This window comes from Tympanuchus pallidicinctus, unplaced genomic scaffold, assembly GCF_026119805.1.
Source record: "Tympanuchus pallidicinctus isolate F22 unplaced genomic scaffold, pur_lepc_1.0 scaffold29, whole genome shotgun sequence".
Classification (NCBI taxonomy): Eukaryota; Metazoa; Chordata; class Aves; order Galliformes; family Phasianidae; genus Tympanuchus; species Tympanuchus pallidicinctus.
This window is the reverse complement of record NW_026294746.1, coordinates 4,267,628-4,285,931: the sequence shown is the minus strand read 5'-3', so window position 1 is coordinate 4,285,931 and position 18,304 is coordinate 4,267,628. Positions and strand designations below refer to the sequence as shown.

At 58.8% G+C, this 18,304-nt stretch overlaps 3 protein-coding genes across 8 annotated transcripts; 2 read left to right on the top strand and 1 right to left on the bottom strand.

The window, feature by feature from the left end:
- Positions 1–666: 666 nt before the first annotated feature.
- EPHA2 (EPH receptor A2) lies at positions 667–8,941 on the top strand. Of its 2 annotated transcripts, none has more exons than XM_052692032.1 (17): positions 667–805; positions 2,778–2,845; positions 3,411–4,071; positions 4,481–4,636; positions 4,721–5,053; positions 5,159–5,283; positions 5,366–5,525; positions 5,603–5,702; positions 5,787–5,848; positions 5,931–6,056; positions 6,130–6,312; positions 6,437–6,498; positions 6,646–6,855; positions 6,956–7,105; positions 7,297–7,490; positions 7,942–8,097; positions 8,327–8,941. In XM_052692032.1, the coding sequence occupies exons 1-17, from the start codon at positions 730–732 to the stop codon at positions 8,430–8,432; spliced, it is 2,928 nt and encodes a 975-aa protein (XP_052547992.1). In that variant the 5' UTR covers positions 667–729; the 3' UTR covers positions 8,433–8,941. The 2 variants fall into 2 exon arrangements, with proteins under 2 accessions (XP_052547992.1, XP_052547994.1); XM_052692034.1 differs by having other exon boundaries at positions 668–805; positions 5,790–5,848; positions 8,327–8,940.
- A 1,139-nt stretch (positions 8,942–10,080) lies between these two features.
- CLCNKA (chloride voltage-gated channel Ka) lies at positions 10,081–18,298 on the bottom strand. 5 transcript variants are annotated; one of them, XM_052692041.1, is made up of 22 exons: positions 18,183–18,298; positions 17,262–17,437; positions 14,758–14,823; positions 14,253–14,405; positions 14,028–14,156; positions 13,797–13,925; positions 13,350–13,489; positions 13,190–13,267; positions 13,027–13,105; positions 12,827–12,952; positions 12,659–12,743; positions 12,378–12,479; positions 12,122–12,206; positions 11,875–12,048; positions 11,734–11,803; positions 11,273–11,383; positions 10,979–11,192; positions 10,771–10,904; positions 10,580–10,680; positions 10,420–10,503; positions 10,249–10,335; positions 10,081–10,163 (listed from the first exon to the last, which is right to left on the bottom strand). In XM_052692041.1, exons 4-22 carry the CDS (start codon positions 14,344–14,346, stop codon positions 10,125–10,127), a joined length of 2,061 nt encoding a protein of 686 aa, XP_052548001.1. In that variant the 5' UTR covers positions 14,347–14,405; positions 14,758–14,823; positions 17,262–17,437; positions 18,183–18,298; the 3' UTR covers positions 10,081–10,124. The 5 variants fall into 5 exon arrangements, with proteins under 5 accessions (XP_052548001.1, XP_052547997.1, XP_052547998.1 ...); XM_052692037.1 differs by having other exon boundaries at positions 17,262–17,942; positions 18,079–18,287; XM_052692038.1 differs by having other exon boundaries at positions 18,079–18,287.
- Positions 15,254–16,807, top strand: HSPB7 (heat shock protein family B (small) member 7). The gene is made up of 3 exons (XM_052692045.1): positions 15,254–15,469; positions 15,654–15,787; positions 16,189–16,807. Exons 1-3 carry the CDS (start codon positions 15,337–15,339, stop codon positions 16,372–16,374), a joined length of 453 nt encoding a protein of 150 aa, XP_052548005.1. The 5' UTR covers positions 15,254–15,336; the 3' UTR covers positions 16,375–16,807.
- Positions 18,299–18,304: the final 6 nt, after the last annotated feature.

Below are 18,304 nucleotides of genomic sequence, written 5' to 3'. Positions count from 1 at the left end.
GGCAGATGGAGAGGGGGTGGGGGGGGGGAGCAGGCAACACTGAGATGAGGGGAGAGGGTGGATGATGGGGGATGGGAAGGGATGGGTGGTGGGTGGATGGATGGATGGATGAAGGGGTGGATGGGATGGATGTATGGGGTAATGAATGGGGGGATGGATGGATAGACAGAGTAGTGGATGGATGCACGGATGGACGGACAGACGGACGGGGAAGTGCTTGGATAGACAGCTGAGGGCTGGACAGGTGGGTATGGGGGAGGGTTGATCTGCCAGACAGAGGGACGGACAGGCCGTGCAGCGGAAGGACAGACGGACGGACGGAGGACGCGCTCCCGCAGCGCTCGCAGGGCTCTGCTCTGCCCCCCAACCCCGCAGCGCTGCGGGTGGGAACCGCTACGCCCCGCCCCCCCCCGCCGTTGGCCGCCCCCCCTTCCCACGCCGTTTCATGAATGAAAGGCAGATGGGGGGGGGGGGGAGGGGCCATTTAACCCCTCGTGTGCCGACGGGTCCAAATGTGGGTCGGCTCTACACAGCCCAACCTGGGGGGGCTGCCCGCTTTCCGAGCGTGCTCCACCTTCTCCCCCTCCTTCGGATACTCGCTGTCCCTTTAAGAGCGCCCCCCCCCGCTCTCCTATTGGTGGGCGGGGCCACGTGACGTCAGCAGGGCATGAATGAACAGAGCCGGAGCGCTCCCACGGAGTGCGTGAAGCTGCGGGGCCGCGTCCCGCCATGGCCCCCCCGGCAGCCTTCATCCCCCCCACCCTCCTCCTCCTCTTCATCATCGGCCCCGCCGCCCCCAAGGAAGGTGAGAACCGCCGCGACCCCAAAACCAACTTTTTTCCCCTTCTTTTCTCCTTCCCTCCCCCAACTTTACCCCATTATTTCAGAACTTTTTCCTTTTTCTCCCCCTCCCCCCAATCCCAATATTTTATTGTTTTTCCCTTTTTTTTTTTGGGGGGGGGGGGGGTAGAGGTTGCAATGAAGCTCAACGCCTCCCTACCCGAGAGCTCGCAGCGCTTTGGGCTTTGAGGGATGGAAGGGGGCAAAAGTTCGTTTGGGGGGTGGGAGGGGGCAAAAGGAGACGTTTTCATATCAGTTAATGACGATCTAATGGTTAATAACGATTAAAAACGGAGAGTTCGGGACTTTGAGCCCGTGGGTGCCGAGCTCCCAGTCGGGAAAAGTGAGGATCCCCCAACACCGCTGGTGGGAATCCTTTAAATGTATGGGGTGGGGGGGTGGGGAAGGGCAGAAATGAGCCCAAAGTTGATAAATCCGCCCCATAAAGATACCGTAAGAGGAAGGTTCGCGGGGCAGGATCCGGTGCTGGAGCTGAGAACAATGTCAGGAAAGCCCGAAAAGTGTTGGGAAAACAAACCGCTCCCTTCCCCCCTCCGGTTCCGTGGGGCTCTATGGGGCAGCTTGGGTTCAGCTTTGGGATTTGGGGGGCGAATTGGAGGTGGTTGGGTTTGTTTTATTGGGAGGTGAAGGAATTTATTGGGATGGGGGTTATAAGCCCTAAATGGGGAGGGGAGGCGGGATTCGGGGCGCTCCGAGGAGCGTCCCTATGGACTCAACGATTTGGGGTGAAAGAAGTGAAAATATGGCAAAGTTGGGGTGTGAAATGCCGGGTTTGGGCTCTGCAAGGGAAAGGAAGGGGGTGGGGTGGTTTATTGCCCCCACCTCACAACTAAATAGGATTTGAGTGGGGAGGGGGGTCTGGAGCCACGGTTGAGGTGTAGGAATGGGGAGTGGAGGTGGAGGGGGGGGGGATGGAGTGGGGTGGGGTGGGGGGCACTGGGGGTCGGGACAGCGATGGGACGGCGATGAGGGTGGGGAAGGAGTGTGGGGGGGGTCAGGGCGGGGGTGGGAATGGCTGTGGTCGTGGCCGTGCAGGTGGGGATGGGGGCAGTGGAGGGGGATGAGCCCCAAAAGGTGCCACCCCACAAACCCAGCCGTGCCAGATTTCCCCTCCTGGGGGAATTCCAGCCGCAGGAAAGCAGTGCTGTGCCCGCATTTTCCCCAGACGTGGCCCCGTGGGGTGAAATATGTCACGAGTTTGGCGTTCTCAATGCTTACCCCACGGTGGGGGTCACGTCCCCAAACTCCAACCCTGGGGGATGGGTCGAGGCTGTGCCGGCGGGCGCGAAGCCGGGCGCATTCCTGGGGGCTGATTCATGGGCGCTTCCGCCCCGGCCGTGGCCTCCTCTTCCTCCTCCTCTTCCTCCCCCGGTGCTGGATCCGGCCACCGCCCTCGGCATGCTGGGACATGTCCTCTCCTGATGGCCCCGAGGGACCTGGGGGGACACGGGGCGGTGGTGCAGGGTGGGGGCTCCTGGGGGTTTTGGGGTCCTGTGGTCTTACAGGGGTCTCATGGACCTTTGGGGGTCCCGGAGGTATTTGAGGGTATTTAAAGGTGATGGGGGTGTCTGGGAGTGTTGGGGGTTTCTGTGGGTTATGGGGGCATCTGTGGGAGCCGTGTGGGTCCCAGGAACGTTATATGTGTGGGTCTGGGGGATCTCCGTGGATCTGGGTGGCATCTGGGTGTTCTGGGGACAGGCATGGACCCTGCTGGACATCTGTTGGTCCTGGAGGTGCCTGTGGGTTCTGAGGTCATCTGTGGGTTCCAGGGGGACTTGGAGGTATCTGTGCTTCCAGGAGGCATCTGAGTGCATCGGTGGCCCTGCAGGTCCTGGGGCTGTCTGTGGGTCACGGTTGGCATCTTCCTGGCTTTGTGCTCATCCCACTAATGGTCCCTTTCTCTCCTCTTCCCACAGTTGTCCTGTTGGACTTCGCCAAGGCTCAAGGGGAGCTGGGCTGGCTCACCCAGCCCTATGGCAAAGGGGTGAGCATCCAGCAAGCTCCTCCTCAAACCAGCATCACAGATGGGGTGGGATGGGATGGGGTGGGGTGGGATGGGATGGGGTGGGGGCATCCATGGCGATGGAGAAATGGATGTCCTTGTGGGGACATCAGTAGGATCCCTTGTGGGGATGTCAGTAGGAATGGGGATGGATCAACCATGAGGAAAGAGAACTTCATGGGGATGGGGATGGTGGTATGGATGGGGACAGATCATTCATCCACGGGGATGGATTGGGACCATCCTTGGGGATGCAGGTGGGTTCATCCCATTGGGGATAGGGACGGGGGGGGGGGGGGGGGCATCCATCGGGATGGGGAGACTTCCATGGGTTGGGGGGGGCGTCCGTATGGATGGGGACATGGAAGGGGAGGTGGTGACACCTCTTTGGTTGTGTGATGGCGGCCACAGGGGTACGGGTGGCCCTTACCATGTCCATGGGGACATCTGAGGGGATGGGAGTGGGGAGCATCCAGGGGGACAGGCTGTCTGCTGGCTGGGGCTGAGGAGCAGCAGCACCACCGACCCATTTCTCCCTGCGGTGCAGTGGGACCTGCAGCAGCACGTGCTGAACGACTCGGGGATCTACATCTACGCGGTGTGCAGCGTGCTGCAGGGCGAGCAGGAGAACTGGCTGCGCACCAACTGGATCTACCGCAGCGAGGCGCAGCGCATCTTCATCGAGCTCAAATTCACCGTCCGCGACTGCAACAGCTTCCCTGGAGGCGGCGGCTCCTGCAAGGAGACCTTCAACCTCTTCTATGCTGAATCTGACGTTGACTATGGCACCAATTTCCAGAAGCGACAGTTCAAGAAGATTGACACCATTGCTCCGGATGAGATCACGGTGCAAGAAGACTTTGAGACGCGGAACGTCAAACTCAACGTGGAGGTTCGCTCGGTGGGACCTCTGCGCCGGAAAGGTTTCTACCTGGCTTTTCAGGACCTGGGGGCCTGCGTGTCCCTGCTGTCGGTGCGGGTTTACTACAAGACGTGCCCGGCTGTGCTGCGGGGCCTGGCCGTGTTCCCCGAGACGGTGGCAGGCGCTGACTCCCAGCAGCTGGCGAAGGTGGAGGGAGCCTGCGTGGAGCACGCGGTGGCCGACAGGGTGCCGATGCTGCACTGCAACATGGATGGAGAGTGGTTGGTGCCCATCGAGCAGTGCCAGTGCCAGGCTGGCTACGAGGCGGCAGGAGAGCAATGTCAAGGTGGGGAGCGATGGTGGGAGCGGAAGGGTGGCGTGGGCTGGGGATGCCCTGTCTTGGGGTGTCTCTGAGAGCCATCCCTGCCCCCTTGGGGCATCTTCAGCACTCTTGGGATTGCTCAGGCATCCTCAGTGCAGTCAGGCATTCTTGGGCATCTCTGGTGTCCTTGGGGGAAGACTCGGAGCGGCCTTGCGTAGCTGACACAGCGAGTGCATCTGGTGCAGAGGGGTGGACTGGCAGGGTTCCCCCAGACAGAGGGGTGGGTTGATAGGAGGAGCCTCCCCATTCATGGTGGGTAAAAACGAGCCGTGTGATAAGGAGAAATGCTCTGAATCCCTGGAAGCTGGTGATGATGCTCAGGTTGAGGACAGGGGGACCCAAGTGCTCACCTCCATGTTGTCCCCTATTCCAGCTTGTCCCCCCGGCACCTTCAAGGCCGAGGTGTCCCTGAGCGGCTGCCAGCCCTGCCCTGCTCACACGCTGCCATCCTCGGCCGCTGCTGACGCGTGTCCTTGCCAGGATGGGTTCTTCCGTGCCCCCACTGACCCGGCTGCCATGCCCTGCACCCGTGAGTGGCATTTTGGGAACGTGACGTGGGGTTTGAGGCGCTGTATCCGTGCCCTGACCTCAACGTCGTGCTCCATATCCCCAGGTCCTCCTTCACCCCCCCGCAGTGTCACAGCTGTTGGGCTGGGGGCCACCGTGCAGCTGCGTTGGTCCCCTCCCAGTGACAGGGGTGGCCGGCAGGATGTCACCTACAGCATCACCTGTGAGCAGTGCTTGTCTGAGAGTGGAGAGTGCCAGCCCTGCGATGGGGGAATCCGCTACTCGCAGCCCCCCCAGGGGCTGGTTGGGACAGGGATAACAGTCACCGACCTGGAGCCCCACATCAACTACACCTTCACCGTCGAAGCTCGAAACGGCGTCTCAGCCTTCAGCCCGCTCCGCAGCGTGGCCAGCACCAGCATCAGCGTCAACCACACAGGTAAGGGCCACCCATAACCCTGTGCCCACTACGGGGTGCCACCCGTGGCCGCCGTCACGCAACCAAAGAGGTGTCACCACCTCTGACACCGCATCTCCATCGCAGAGCCTCCCCAGGTGACGTCGGTGAGCCTGAATGGACAAACAGCCACCAGCCTGGTCCTCTCCTGGACGGTGCCACCAAGGCAGCAGAGCTGGGTCTGGAAATATGAAGTCACCTACAGCAAGAAGGTGCCACCAGCAGCATCCCATCTGCATCCCATCTCATGTCCTCCGCACTGTCCCTCGCTCACCCTCTTCCCTGCTTCCTCAGACAGATGAGAACAGCTACTCGGTGCTGCGCTGTGAAGGCACCTCTGTCACCATCCCCAAGCTGTCCCCTGGCACTGCCTACGTGGTGCGGGTCCAGGCGCTCACCAAGGACGGCCACGGCGCCTTCAGCCTCGAGCATGAGTTTGAGACATTACCCGAAGGTGAGGAACAGGAGTTGGGGGATTTGGGGTTTTTTTGGGGTGCTGTGGGGTGGACATGACTCCAAATGTTCCCACAGAAGCCGAGTCCATGGCATCGGCTGCTGTCATCAGTGGTTCCGTTACCGGTGTCATCTTTGTTGTCTTCGTCCTCGCTGTTCTCCTCTACGTCCTCCGGAGGTAGGGAGAGATTAAAAAAGAAAACCCGAATCCAATTTTCTGCCACCCCAGGGGTGAATAATAGGGCTAAGCACTGCTTTTCTGCAGGAGGAGGAGGAACTCGCCATCGCGCCAATCCCCCGAGGATGTCTACTTCTCCAAGTCTGGTGAGTGGCGGGGTGGTGGCTCAAGGCATGGGGGTGACAAAAAGTGGACACTTTGGGGGTGACACGGCTGCCAACCCCCCAGACCAGTTGAAGCCCCTCAAGACCTACGTTGACCCACACACCTATGAAGACCCCAACCAAGCCATGCTCAAGTTCACCACTGAGATCTCGCCATCCTCCATCACCCGCCAGAAGGTCATCGGCGCTGGTAGGTCCTCACATTGTCATCTGTCCCCAAACCGAGAAGGGAACACATTTTGAACTTCTGTTGCCCTGAGCAGGAGAATTTGGGGAGGTCTACAAGGGCACCCTGAAGCAGGGCAAGAAGGAGGTGCCGGTGGCCATCAAGACGCTCAAGGTTGGCTACACGGAGAAGCAGCGTGTGGACTTCCTGGGTGAGGCCAGCATCATGGGGCAGTTCTGTCACCACAACATCATCCGCCTTGAGGGGGTCGTCTCTAAGCGTGAGTGCCCTAAAACCACAGTTATCTTCCCCAGAAGCATGCTGAATGCCCAAAAGGCGCTATTTTCAGGGGCATGGAGTTAATCTTCAGAATTTTTCAACGCGTTTTGGCTCTTTTTCTGCAGACAAACCCTTCATGATCGTCACAGAGTACATGGAAAACGGCGCGTTGGACAAATTCCTGCGGGTAGGCGATGCGTGACGGAATCCCATTGCCCCGGGGTGGGATTAGCAGGACTTCAGCCCCAAAATCCCTATGGAGACAAGACCTGCCCCCGTGAACATCCCTGTAGTGACAAGATGTGAGATTTGGGGTTATTTTCTCTGCTTTCAGGAAAAGGACGGGCAGTTCTGCGTCATCCAGCTGGTGGGCATGCTGCGGGGCATCGCAGCGGGCATGAAGTACCTGGCCAACATGAACTACGTGCACCGGGACTTGGCTGCACGCAACATCCTGGTCAACAGCAACCTGGTCTGCAAGGTGTCCGACTTTGGGCTGTCGAGGGTGCTGGAGGACGACCCCGAAGCCACCTATACCACCAGTGTAAGTGGATTTTGGGGGGGGTTTGGGTACAATTTTGCATCGTTGCCTCCTTTTTTTTCCCCCTGCCATTGGGGAATTGTGACGGCATCGCCCCCAATAGGGTGGGAAGATCCCGATCCGCTGGACAGCCCCCGAAGCCATCTCCTACCGCAAGTTCACCTCTGCCAGCGACGTCTGGAGCTACGGCATCGTCATGTGGGAGGTGATGTCCTACGGCGAGCGCCCGTACTGGGAGCTCTCCAACCACGAGGTGAGCGCCTGCGCCCCTCCGGCACCCTGTTTTGGGGGCTGCTTTGGGGATCGAGGGCCTGATTTGGTGCTGACGTTGGGGGGTGACCTTGCTGTGGGCCAGCTTTGCTCTTTCGGGGTCCAGCTTCGTTATTCTGGTGGCTTTGTTAGGCACGTCTCTTTATTCCTGGCGTTTCCGGGATGCCTTGACAGGTGATGAAAGCCATCAATGAAGGCTTCCGCCTGCCCGCCCCGTTGGACTGCCCCTCGGCTGTGTACCAGCTGATGATGCAGTGCTGGCAGCAGGAACGCGCCCGCCGCCCCAAATTCGCAGACATTGTCAGCATCCTCGACAAACTGGTCCGCGCCCCCGACTCGCTCAAGGCGCTGGCAGATTTCGACCCCCGGTGAGCTGCAGGAACCTTCGCATCCTCCACTTCTTTTTGCACCCTTCCACTTTTCCACCTTGTTTTTTCTTTGCATCGTTGCATTATTTTTTGCACGCGTGCGTTCCTGCGTTATTTCCCACACCTATTCCTGCCGTTTTCCTCACTCTCACTCGTTCCTTTGCATGACCTTTTCTCCACTCTTTGCATTCCCCTTGTTTTTGCATCCTCCTTGTTTTCACATCCTCCATTCCTGCATTTTTTTATTGCACTCCTACTCGACTTCTTGCATCTCCGCACTGCCGTCTCCTCTTCCATTCACTTCTGCACGAATTTTTTTGGCAGCCTCTTGCTTTTCACACGCTTTCCCCTACCTTTGTGTAAACTTTTTTGCAGCCTCGCATTTCTGCATGACTTTTTTTTGTTTTCTTTTGCACCCGTACATTTCTGGGTGCTGATGTCATTTCCGCAGCGTCTCCATCCGCCTGCCCAGCACCAGCGGCTCCGACGGCGTTCCCTTCCGCTCGGTGCCTGAGTGGCTCGAGTCCATCAAGATGCACCAATACGCTGAGCACTTCGCTGCCGCTGGCTACAACACCATTGAGAAAGTGCTGCAGATGACAAACGAGTGAGTGGCAGCGGGTTTGGGGACAGCGTTGCCCCGTCCCTCGGGCTCCCCTTTCAGGCTGGATCCCGTGCCGTGGGGCGCTCGGGGTGGGATGCCTTCAGCGCTGCTCAAGATCCAGCCCTGCATCACGCTCAGAATCCTCCACCTCCAACCCAGCCCCTTTTGCAACCCTTTCTCAACCCCAAAAAATTCCACCTGCGGTTCAACACCCGCTCTGTTTCCCCTGCAGTGACCTCAAGAAGATCGGGGTACGCCTGCCCGGCCACAAGAAACGCATTGCCTACAGCCTGCTGGGGCTGCAGGAGCAGCTCTGCCCCGCCGGCGTCCCCATCTGACTCCACATGGGCAAATGAAGACCCCCGGCGTCCCCCCCACCCTCTGCTTTATTTATTGTTGTTAATATTTTTTAAGGTTGTTGCTGTTATTATTATTATTAATATTATTCCCCCGCAGGGGATTTCACACCGCGTTGCCATCGCTGTCCCGAGGACAAAACAGGTGGAAACCCCCCCCAAAAAATGACAATTTCAAGTGGGGGAGGCTGTTTTGGGGGCCAATTTCCCCTTTGTTTTCTGCATTTCAAGGAAAAAAAAAACCCCAAAGGGCTGAGTTTTGGCCCCCAGATTTCTCTATTTCTGCCTTTTTCCCCCTCCTGTTTTCCTCTCCCACCGCTGGTTTGGTTTTTCTCTGCCTTGCTGCTGACAAGCAGTGTTACCTCTTGATTTTTTTCGTTGGTGGTGTTGCTGTTTTTCTAATTTATTATATTTTTGTATATTTATTGAGAAATCAAAAAGGTCTCAGATTTCGGAGAGGTAAAAGGAGAGAAGGGAGAGGAAAAAAGAAAAGGGGGGGAAAGGGGGCAGTTTTGGGGTTTTTCCCCCCTTTTTTTTTTAATGGAATTTATGAGGTTTTTGTGATTTTCACGACAGCGAGTTGGATTTGAATAAAACTTTTGTGCTCTTTTTCTACCCCGGCGTCCATCAGTGCTGAGTTGGAGTGGGATTTTAGAGCCAGTAGGGGGGGGGCCTCTATTCTTTGTTTATTTTAAGGAGGATTTAAAGTTTTCCAGCATTTCCCAAGCGCTAAGAAATGCACATTTCCCTTCTCCTTCCCCAAACCCACGAGGAATTCAGGGTTACTTTGCCAAACACCAGCAGCGATGGCTGCGCGGTGCCTGCAAATAACCGGGTGGGAAAAGCACCGGAAAAAAGCATTTATTATCATCTTTTTTTTTTTTTTTTTTCCTCCTTTTTTTTTGTTTAACCTCAAACCCGCAAGCGAGGGCCGTGTGGTTGTGGAGCATTCTGCAGGATGCTCTCCTCGGTGCTTTTTTTGCCCTTTTCCTCTTGTATTTTTTGGCCCCTGGCCCTGCAGCGCATCACCACGCCTCGTGCCCTGCTGCCTCTGTTTTCCCTCCCTGTGCGGAGTTTCGGTGAAACTCCCAATCCCTGCAGGAGCTGCAGGGTGATGCGTGGGGCAGGGGCTGCCCCGGGGCTGCTGCTCACCCTCAGCTCCACGGGGGCCGTGCTCCCATCGCCTTCTGCCTGCCCCCGACCCGCTGAGCGCCCTCCACACACCCTATGGGTGCTTCTCAGCACCTTTCCCACCTGATGGGGATGCTGTGGACCTCCCGCCACCCTACTCTGTAGCCCCATCGCTGTTCTCACCCTCACCACGGTGTCCTCCCCTCATGGGTGTTGCCTGGCCCCAGCCCCGCAGAGCCATCCCCCGCACCTCCCCCCCGGCGCTGCCATGCCCAGCTCCAGCCCCATTTTTTGGGTGTTCCTCTGGCGCTGACCTCGTTTCACCCCTCCTGAGGCTGGGCTCAGGCATGCCCAGGATTAATTGCACTGCCTTCATTAGCATCAGCTGCACCGTCCGCACCCTGAAACGCTACACCCTGCTTTGCAGAGCGACCCCGAAACGCAGTGGCAATAGGATGGGATGCTCCGCACCCCCAGACAGCTCCTGAAATTAACCATATGACCCCAAAAGCCATTTAATTGACACAGGGGCAGGATGGGCAGTCACGCGTCCTTGGCCAGCTCCTCTATGGCTCTCCGCAGCTGCAAGGGCAGGAAGGAAGAGTTGGGACGGCCGCTGTCCCCTCGTGGCCCCCACCCCGTGTTCACCCAGTGTCCCCGCTGGCACCTCGGTGCGTGTGACAGCCCCCACCAGCTCCCCATAGTGAGTGACGAAGACGCACTGCAGCTTCAGCAGCTCGAAGAGGTGATGTGCCTGCAAAGAGCGGGGACACGTGGGGACAAAGTCCAAATTTTTCTGGCTTGGGGGCCCGTGGTCACCTGTCCCTCCACCCCAAACCTGGTGCAGTGAGGTCCACGGTGACAGCTGCAGTACGATGGGCTCAATGGCACAGTCCTCCCCAAGTGTCCCCGTGGAGGCTGGCTGCAGTGGGATAGAACAAGTGATGCGCTGTATGTTTGGGTGGAAAAAATGCCTTTTTTGGGTGCCCCAAACTCACCTTCTCCTGCAGCGGCCCTGGGGGTGCCTGTGGGTGCTCGTGGCTCTGCAGGAAAGCCACCAGTTTGGCACGGCTGATGGTGCCCACCAGTGTGGGTGACCCTGCGGGGACAGGAGACAAGTGAGGTGACCACAAGGTCACCAGCTGAGATGTCCCATGGCCACCAGGCCCCTGCACACCTACCACCCTACCTTTGCTCTCCACCACAGGGTATTCTTTATTGGTGGTGGCATTGAGGGCCGCCAGCACCTCCTCAAAGCCATCACTCTTGGTCACAGCCACCACCCGCTGCTCCATGAACTCCTTCACCACCACCCGATAGGAGCTGAAGAAAAGGGACAAAAAGCCACGATTTTTGCCAAGGAATCCCCCCAAAGCAGAGCCTGTGAGGATACTCACGCTATGTGCCGGCTGCGGATGGGGGGCAGGTAGGGCAGCTTCTTGACAATGATGGTGCCATCATAGAAGGAAGGCTGGCTCTTCCGCGTGATGGCGTTGGCCACCAGCACAGCCAGCACGACGGGCAGCACGTGGGCCATGTGGCCAGTGGCCTCACACACCAGCAGGGCGGTGGAGACAGAGTAGGTGACAGCACCCGAGAAAGCAGCAGCGCCTACGGATGAGACAATGGTGGCATTGGCACAAGGACTGGGGTGGCCCCACTGTCCCCACTCCACGATGTCCCCCACTTACCGGCCAGTGCATATCCACCAGGGACAATGGGGTACGTCGTGCCCTCCGTGCGGATGCCATGGGGGAAGAGTGCGGCCAACACCTCCCCATGCAGCCGCCCGATGGCCGCTCCTGTGGGGTTGGGGGAAGGGGAGAGAGAGAAGCCCAGGAGCCCCAAGGAATACCCCCCAAAAAATACAGACCCAGATCCCCCCCAACAGGACCAGGTGCAGCCCCCAGTGCTGGATGCAACTCCCTTATCCACCACACATCAAAATGGGCTGGACACCCCCCTGCAGTCCCTCAAGATCATACGCACCTCAAAAGCCGGATGCATCCCTGTGCCCCCAGCGTGTCAGATGCCAACCCACGGATCTCCTCCCCACCCCTAATGCGTTGGATGCACCCCATGCTTCCCCAGGACCAGATGCAGCCCAGGTCTGGGTGCCCCCCAGGAGAGGGGCAGGACCCCCCGGACTCACCATAGACAAAGACAGGCATGAAGTACCCAGCAGGCATGGGCAGGGTGGTGGCCAGGGTCAGCATCCAGAACTGAGGGGCACACAGCACATGGGAATGGGGACAACAGGTTGTGGTGTGGGGCTGGGGACACAATGAGGTACCTTCATCAGCAGGAAGAAGACCAAAGTACCGAAGATGGTGGCTGAAGGGTGGCACCACTCCTGCCACAGCCCCCGTGGGTCCCCCAGCTGGGTGGTGGCCATGGAAGCGTTCTGGGCCAGCACAAACCAGGAGCGGTTGTCGAAGAGAGAGATGAGGTGTTCCTTCATGGACAGCTAGACAGACAGACAAACAGCATGGGTGTGAGGAACAGGGGGGGCTGACGAGAAAGCCCCCAGCCCTGCTCACCCTGGAAGCCATCAGCTGGCCCAGGCCTGGAGGGAAGGTGATGGACGCCAGCAGCAGCACCACCAGCGCTGTGTACAGGGGCTTGCTGTGGGAAGAAGGGGGGATGAGACAGACGGATGTACCAGGGGACACACAGACGTACTGCGGGACACGAGGACGCAGTGAGCGGGACAGACGGACACAATGGGGGGGGACACAAGGACGTGTGGGGGTGGGACACACGTTCAGGTGCTCAGCATGGACACACAGGACGCACTCGGTGGCCAGCAGCCTGCCTGTCAGCCGGTTGTCTTTGACGGCCGCCAGCAGCCAGCGCTGGCAGAAGAGGTAGGCGCAGGCGATGGCTCCACAGATGGCCCTGGGGGAGAGATGGCAGCGTGCAGGCAGAGCTGGGCAGGGCGTGCACAAGGAAACGGGCAGAGCGCAGGCAGGTTATGGGCAGAATACGGGCAGGGAAGTGGGAAGGATGTGGGCAGATCCAGGCAGGGTAAGGGCAGTGCGAGGGCAGGAGCCCGTCCCCAGTAGGTCCCTCTTTACCCCAAAATCATGAAGAAGAAAGTCTCCGGCAGGTCAAAAGGGAAATCAAGCTTGAGGTCGCTTTTAAACAGAGCGGCGATGGTTTCTGAGGAGGAAGGAAGGGGCACGTGGATTTTTAGGGGGGACGAAGCACATCGCAGGGCTGCTCCCTGCCCTGCCCTGTCTTGCCTTGCTCGCTGTTGAAGACGGCGAGGAGGCGAAACATGAAGGCACCGCAAGTAGCAGCAAAAAACCCACGCCAGTAATCCCGCACAGCAAAGTGGGATGCCGTCACCTCGATGCTGAACAGCACCCCTGGAAAAAGGGAGGGGACTCGCTCAGAATTCGGGGTTCCCTCTCATGGGAAAGGGGCAGGGGGGGTCACTCACCGCTGATGGGAGCCCCAAAAACAGTGGCCACACCAACAGCCTGAGCAGCCACCAGCATCTCGTTCTGCTTGAATTTGTCCTGTGGAGAAAACGGTTTAACCGAAACGCTTTGGGTTTGGAGAGAAAACTGGTTAAAAAAATAATATTCCAGCACTGCCACCACCTCGTACTCCCTCATCACCGAGGTCCGCATCTTCCCCAGATAAGCTGCAGCCATGGAGGAGAGGTGAACAAAGGGACCCTGGGGACATGGAGAGGACACAGCGCTGAGCAACCTCGGCACGGAGCCTGTGCTGAAATCCCTGCTGGAATTCCCTGCTCACCAGTTTGCCAAGGAACACGGTGCTGCCAGCAGAAAGGGTGCAGGTCAGCCCCACCACCTTGGCCCCGAAATTCTTGATGGCCAAGTATTCCTCCAGCTCCACGCCGCTCAGGATGGTCCTGAGCTCAGGAATGCCAGAGCCTTGGTGGGGGAGAAGAGCTCTGATTTGGGGGGGGCTCCAAGATTGGAGGAGCCTCCAAGTACTGGGTGCTCCAAGTGTGAAGAGCTCCAGGTTTTGAAGGCTCCAAGTTTTGAGAGTTCCAAATTTTGTGGGCCCCATGTTTTGTAAATTCCACATTTGAGGTCCCCAAGTTTTGGGGGACTCCTATTTTTGAGGGCTCCACGATTTGTAGGCTCCACATTTTGGGAGGGGAGGGGGGGTGTCTCCAAGTTTTAGGGATTTCCTGCACCAGGGAGGGTTTGGGGAGCCCGAGGGATCCCCCCTCACCTCCTGAATGCGGAGTGATGCTGTTGGCAAAGCCGGTGGAGAAGGCTGTCAGGGCCACAGGGTAGATGGTCCATGAGAGGTACTTGAGCACCAAGTAATCACCAACTTCTTGGTACAGCCACCGGTGGGCTGGAGAAGAAGTGCTGGGAGGGGAGATGCCCCAACAGCCTCCCAGCTTCCCCGAGTTTCCAGGTTCTCCCCCAAACAGGGGCTGCTGCAGCCCCTCCTTACCCTCATAGAGCCTGAAGATGATGAGATCCATCATGAAGCTGATGGTGGCCATGAGGACCCCCAGGACAAAGAGGAAATACCAGTCCTCGCCCACACGGAAGAGCAGCCCCTTCACCACCTCCAGACACCCTGCAGAACCGGGATGGGGGCAACAGGCTGCTAACCCCCCCCAGAAGATCCCAAAACCAACTCAGTGTGCCCAAAAACTAAGGGTAGGGGTCTCACCTCGCAGCCTCCTACGGGCTTTGGGGCATGGCCGCCAGCTGTGCTCCGACACCAAAACCTTCTCCTCTTCCTGCTCCAGGCTGGGGGGCTCCATCCCGGGAGCGTTTTGGGGGTCTGGTGCTGCCCGGCTCGATGCTGCTGCCTGTGCCAGCACTGTGGTGGAAATGAGTTTGCAAACAAGCTCATTATAAACGACCTTGACAAGGTGGCCAGACCTGCGCGGGCTGGAGCCAGCCAGAGCAATAAGGGAAGGGTTTCAGCCTCCGAATACGCCTCGGGAGGGGAAGGGGGGGTGGGGGGGCACATTCAGCCCTAGCCAAGGGGGCACAGAGGAGCAACGCAGTGCCCAGCGATGCTCTGAGCATCTCCACACATGTGGACAGTCAAGGGTGACTCAGGCGCCTGCCGGAATTACTCAGCACAGAGGGGGGGCTGCTCACATTACACCCCCCTGCATTTTTTGGCAGGGCTGCCTGGTGGGTCAGCGCAGGGAATAAAGCCTTACATGGTCTGCTCTGCAGAGCCACTCGCCGAGCCTTCTTTTCTGCCCCAAAATGTGGCCTCGTCTGCCCTGGGATGGGAGAAAAGATCCAAATGATGTAGATTTTGCACCCCCCCCCCCCCCCCCAAGATTCCTGCACGGAGCTGCCAGCTTGGATGTGCTCCACGCTTCCATCAAGGCCGCTTCTAATGACTTTTCATTGTTATTATCACTCCCCACGCAAGGAGCCCAGGGGCTGGAGCTCCCCGAAACCCCCATCCTGGGGACAGCGGGTGGGGGCGAGCATCAGCCCCTCAGCCCACTGCATTATCCTGGTGGGCAGGAATGCCAGCGGTGGAATCAGGTTCCCCCCACCACAGTCAGGACGGGGAGGAGCCGAGCCAACGAAAGGGGGGAGAGAGGAAAAAATTTCCACGGCGCCCAGAGTGATGTAGCAGGACCTAAATTTAGCCGGTTTTACAAGAGGTCTGGAAGGTGGCCGAGAGCCAAACGGGGCTTTATAAGCTCGGTGGCCGCCCTCGAGACAGCCGGTGCCGCTGGGTGAGGAGGTGCCATTGGCCCCTTTGACCTGCTCTGGAGTGGATGAACTTGAAATCCTCCTCAGCTTTCCGGTCGGAGCACAGCTTCCACCACCACAGCCGCTCCTCGTCGCCCGCTTGCCCCATGGAGCTTTTTGGGAGCTTCGCCAGGCCCCACGAGCCGATGGGCTTCCCAGGCAAGTCCCTACAATGGGATCGCGGCGAGGGCGCACCTCACTTTTTGGGGTCCCGCTGCAGCCCAAGGTCACCCCAAGGAGGGTGGAGGGCTTGGATTCAACACAGAGTTGTGGGAAATGAGTCAATTCTGGGAGGGAATTATCGGGGGGAAGGGGACGAGCTGATCCCTGCGCTGCCCTGCAGCTCGGCCCGGCACCAATGGCAACGTGAAGACCCTGGGCAACACCTACCAGTTCACAGTGGATGTCAGCGACTTCGCCCCTGAGGACATCATTGTCACCACCTCCAACAACCAGATTGAGGTGCACGCTGAGAAGGTGAGCACACCCTCCGGCACCCCACATCACCACCCCAATGCTGCCACCCCCAGAGACCCCCACTTGACCATCACGACACCCCCAGAGTCACCAACTGAGCACTGAAGTCTCTATTTCCTCGTCTTTTTGCCCTTTATTTCTGCTGCAGCGTCCCATGTCCTCTCCCAGGTGCTGTCCCCACACGCCCTAAATCTTAACGCCCCAGGAGCAGCTCCCAAAACAGCACCTTTGTTCCTCCAGCTGCCACCCCAGGTGACTCACGTCCCACCAACGCACCCGCAGGGAGATTATAAATATTAACACCACACACAAGGCGACACCGCGAGCCTCACCCAAGGGCAAAGGAACAAAGCTCTCCTGTGCCTCTTGCAGCCTAAAATCGCCCCTTTCTCCCCTCCCAGCTGGCTGCGGATGGCACCGTCATGAACACCTTCACCCATAAGTGCCAGCTGCCCGAGGATGTGGACCCCACATCGGTGTCATCCTCGCTGGGGGACAACGGCACGCTGACCATCCGCGCCGTGCGGCAGCCGGCTAAACACAGCGAGCACGTCCAGCAGATCTTCCGGACTGAGATCAAAATCTGAGAGGCCGGGGGCAGCGCCGGGGCCGGGCCTTTCCCCTGCCCCGTGGGTAGATTGTGGGGTGCTCCCTTATTTATCTAGCTGTCTGTCTGCTCCCCGGCAAGCTGGCTGCCACCCCGCTGGTTTGGGATGGAGGGGATGCTGTGGAGGGGATGGGAGTGCTCCCCGCAGGCTCCCTAGGAGGTATGAGGTGAAACCCGCACACAGCATGAGCATCCCTCACTGCAGGACCCACAAGAGATTGCAGGCATCATTTTGGGGCTGGATTGGGAAGACCTGGAGGTCCCACAGCAGTCGTGGTGGTGGTGGTGGCTGCGGGTTTGCCTGCAGGACAGATACGAGGAGTGAGGCTGGGGAGCGAGCCCTTCCCTGACCCTCTGCTGGAGCTTTTCTTTGTATATACAGCTTGTACTGGGTTATGAGAGATAACTGAGAACTGCTGTCTCCTCCTTTCATTCTTCTGCTTTCCTGATGCTTTTTCCCCAAAGGAGCCGAGTTAAAGGCACTGAGCAGCTGCAGGCTCAGCTCCAATGGGGACCTCAGTAGCAGGGACCACAATTCCTCCTGGATGCAAACAAGAAGCTGGCCCCAGCATCCCTGCTCCATGCCCACCTCCTTGTTTATTTCCAGCCCCAGTGACTCACTTCTTCCTGGCCGCTCTATTTCTAAGCCCTTCCCTCAGCTGCTCGGCTGCCAGCCCACCTTGGAAGGTCACCAAACCCTCTTCTCCTTTTTGCCCACCACCAAGCCCTAGACGGCAGCAGGCTGGGGCAGAGAGGCTGCCAAACCCAGGGTTCCTTCCTTTGTGGGACCAACCACTGCCCCGAAGCCACCCCATGTGTACAAACACAGCACAGGGCTGTTTATAGAGACCACACAGCTCATGTTACCTTGGCACGGGTGCGAGGTCGGCTTGTCCCATAATGGCTTGTGATCAGCATTAACATGCCTGTAATGCTACAAGGACATTTAAAGGGATCTAGCTGGTGCCTTTCGCTGTTTTATTTCTGTCCCACGCTCACCTCGGGTGAGGCAGGAGCTGCTGCAGGGCTTGGTGGATTCCTTGCTGCAAGGAAAAGTGTTTAAACGGTGTCGAAAAACCTGCCAAAGAGCCCAGTACAGCTCAGAAAATTGGAACTGTGCATCTATGGGGATATGAGCGACAGGATGCATCCACCGTGCCCCAAAATGCCGCCCCACGGCACCTGGCACCCACACACTGCAGTCACACGGCGCCACCTAGTGGCGAGGGGGACAAGTAAAAGACCCAAAGGGAAGAAAAAAGGGTTTTCCACCCCAAAGCTGCCTGGTTTCGGGGTGGGAATTAGGGGACAGAGTGAAAAGCAGTTCAGAGGTCCAACGCTGAACATGGCCCTGCGAGGGGCTCATTGCTGGCAGGCTGGCCGTGCCACACGCACCTGACGGGGAAGCTGGTACGCGAGAACAGCAGTCTCCAGGCCGCTGCCTGCACAGCTGTGGCAGTCGGGCCGCCCTCGCCTCACCAGCATCTTGTGAAGCACAACACTGCCCCGACGCTCCTCTCAAGCGGCCATCCCTGCACTGCACCTTTCCTATGGGGAGCCGCACAGAGGATCACCTGGGTTGTTAACGACCTGAGCGAGACCCTCAGCCCCACCCACCCAGTTCCTTCAGCACGCAGGCCCTCGCCAGGATAATTCCGGCGCCTTTCATCCCCACAGAGCGTACCTCGGGGCCCGCTCCTGTAGGGCCACCCGGCCACCACCACGGCACACCCTCATCCCCAAGCTTAGAGACACCCAAGGAAGGAACATCAGCCCCCACGGACGCACAGGGCACGAGGCTGAGCCCCCGGTTCCACAGAACGCCGCAACACCCGCTGCTGCCCGCCCCACCCCGACAGCCCCATCCCAACGCCCGCCAACATGGCGCCGGGCCGGGGAGGGAGGAAAAC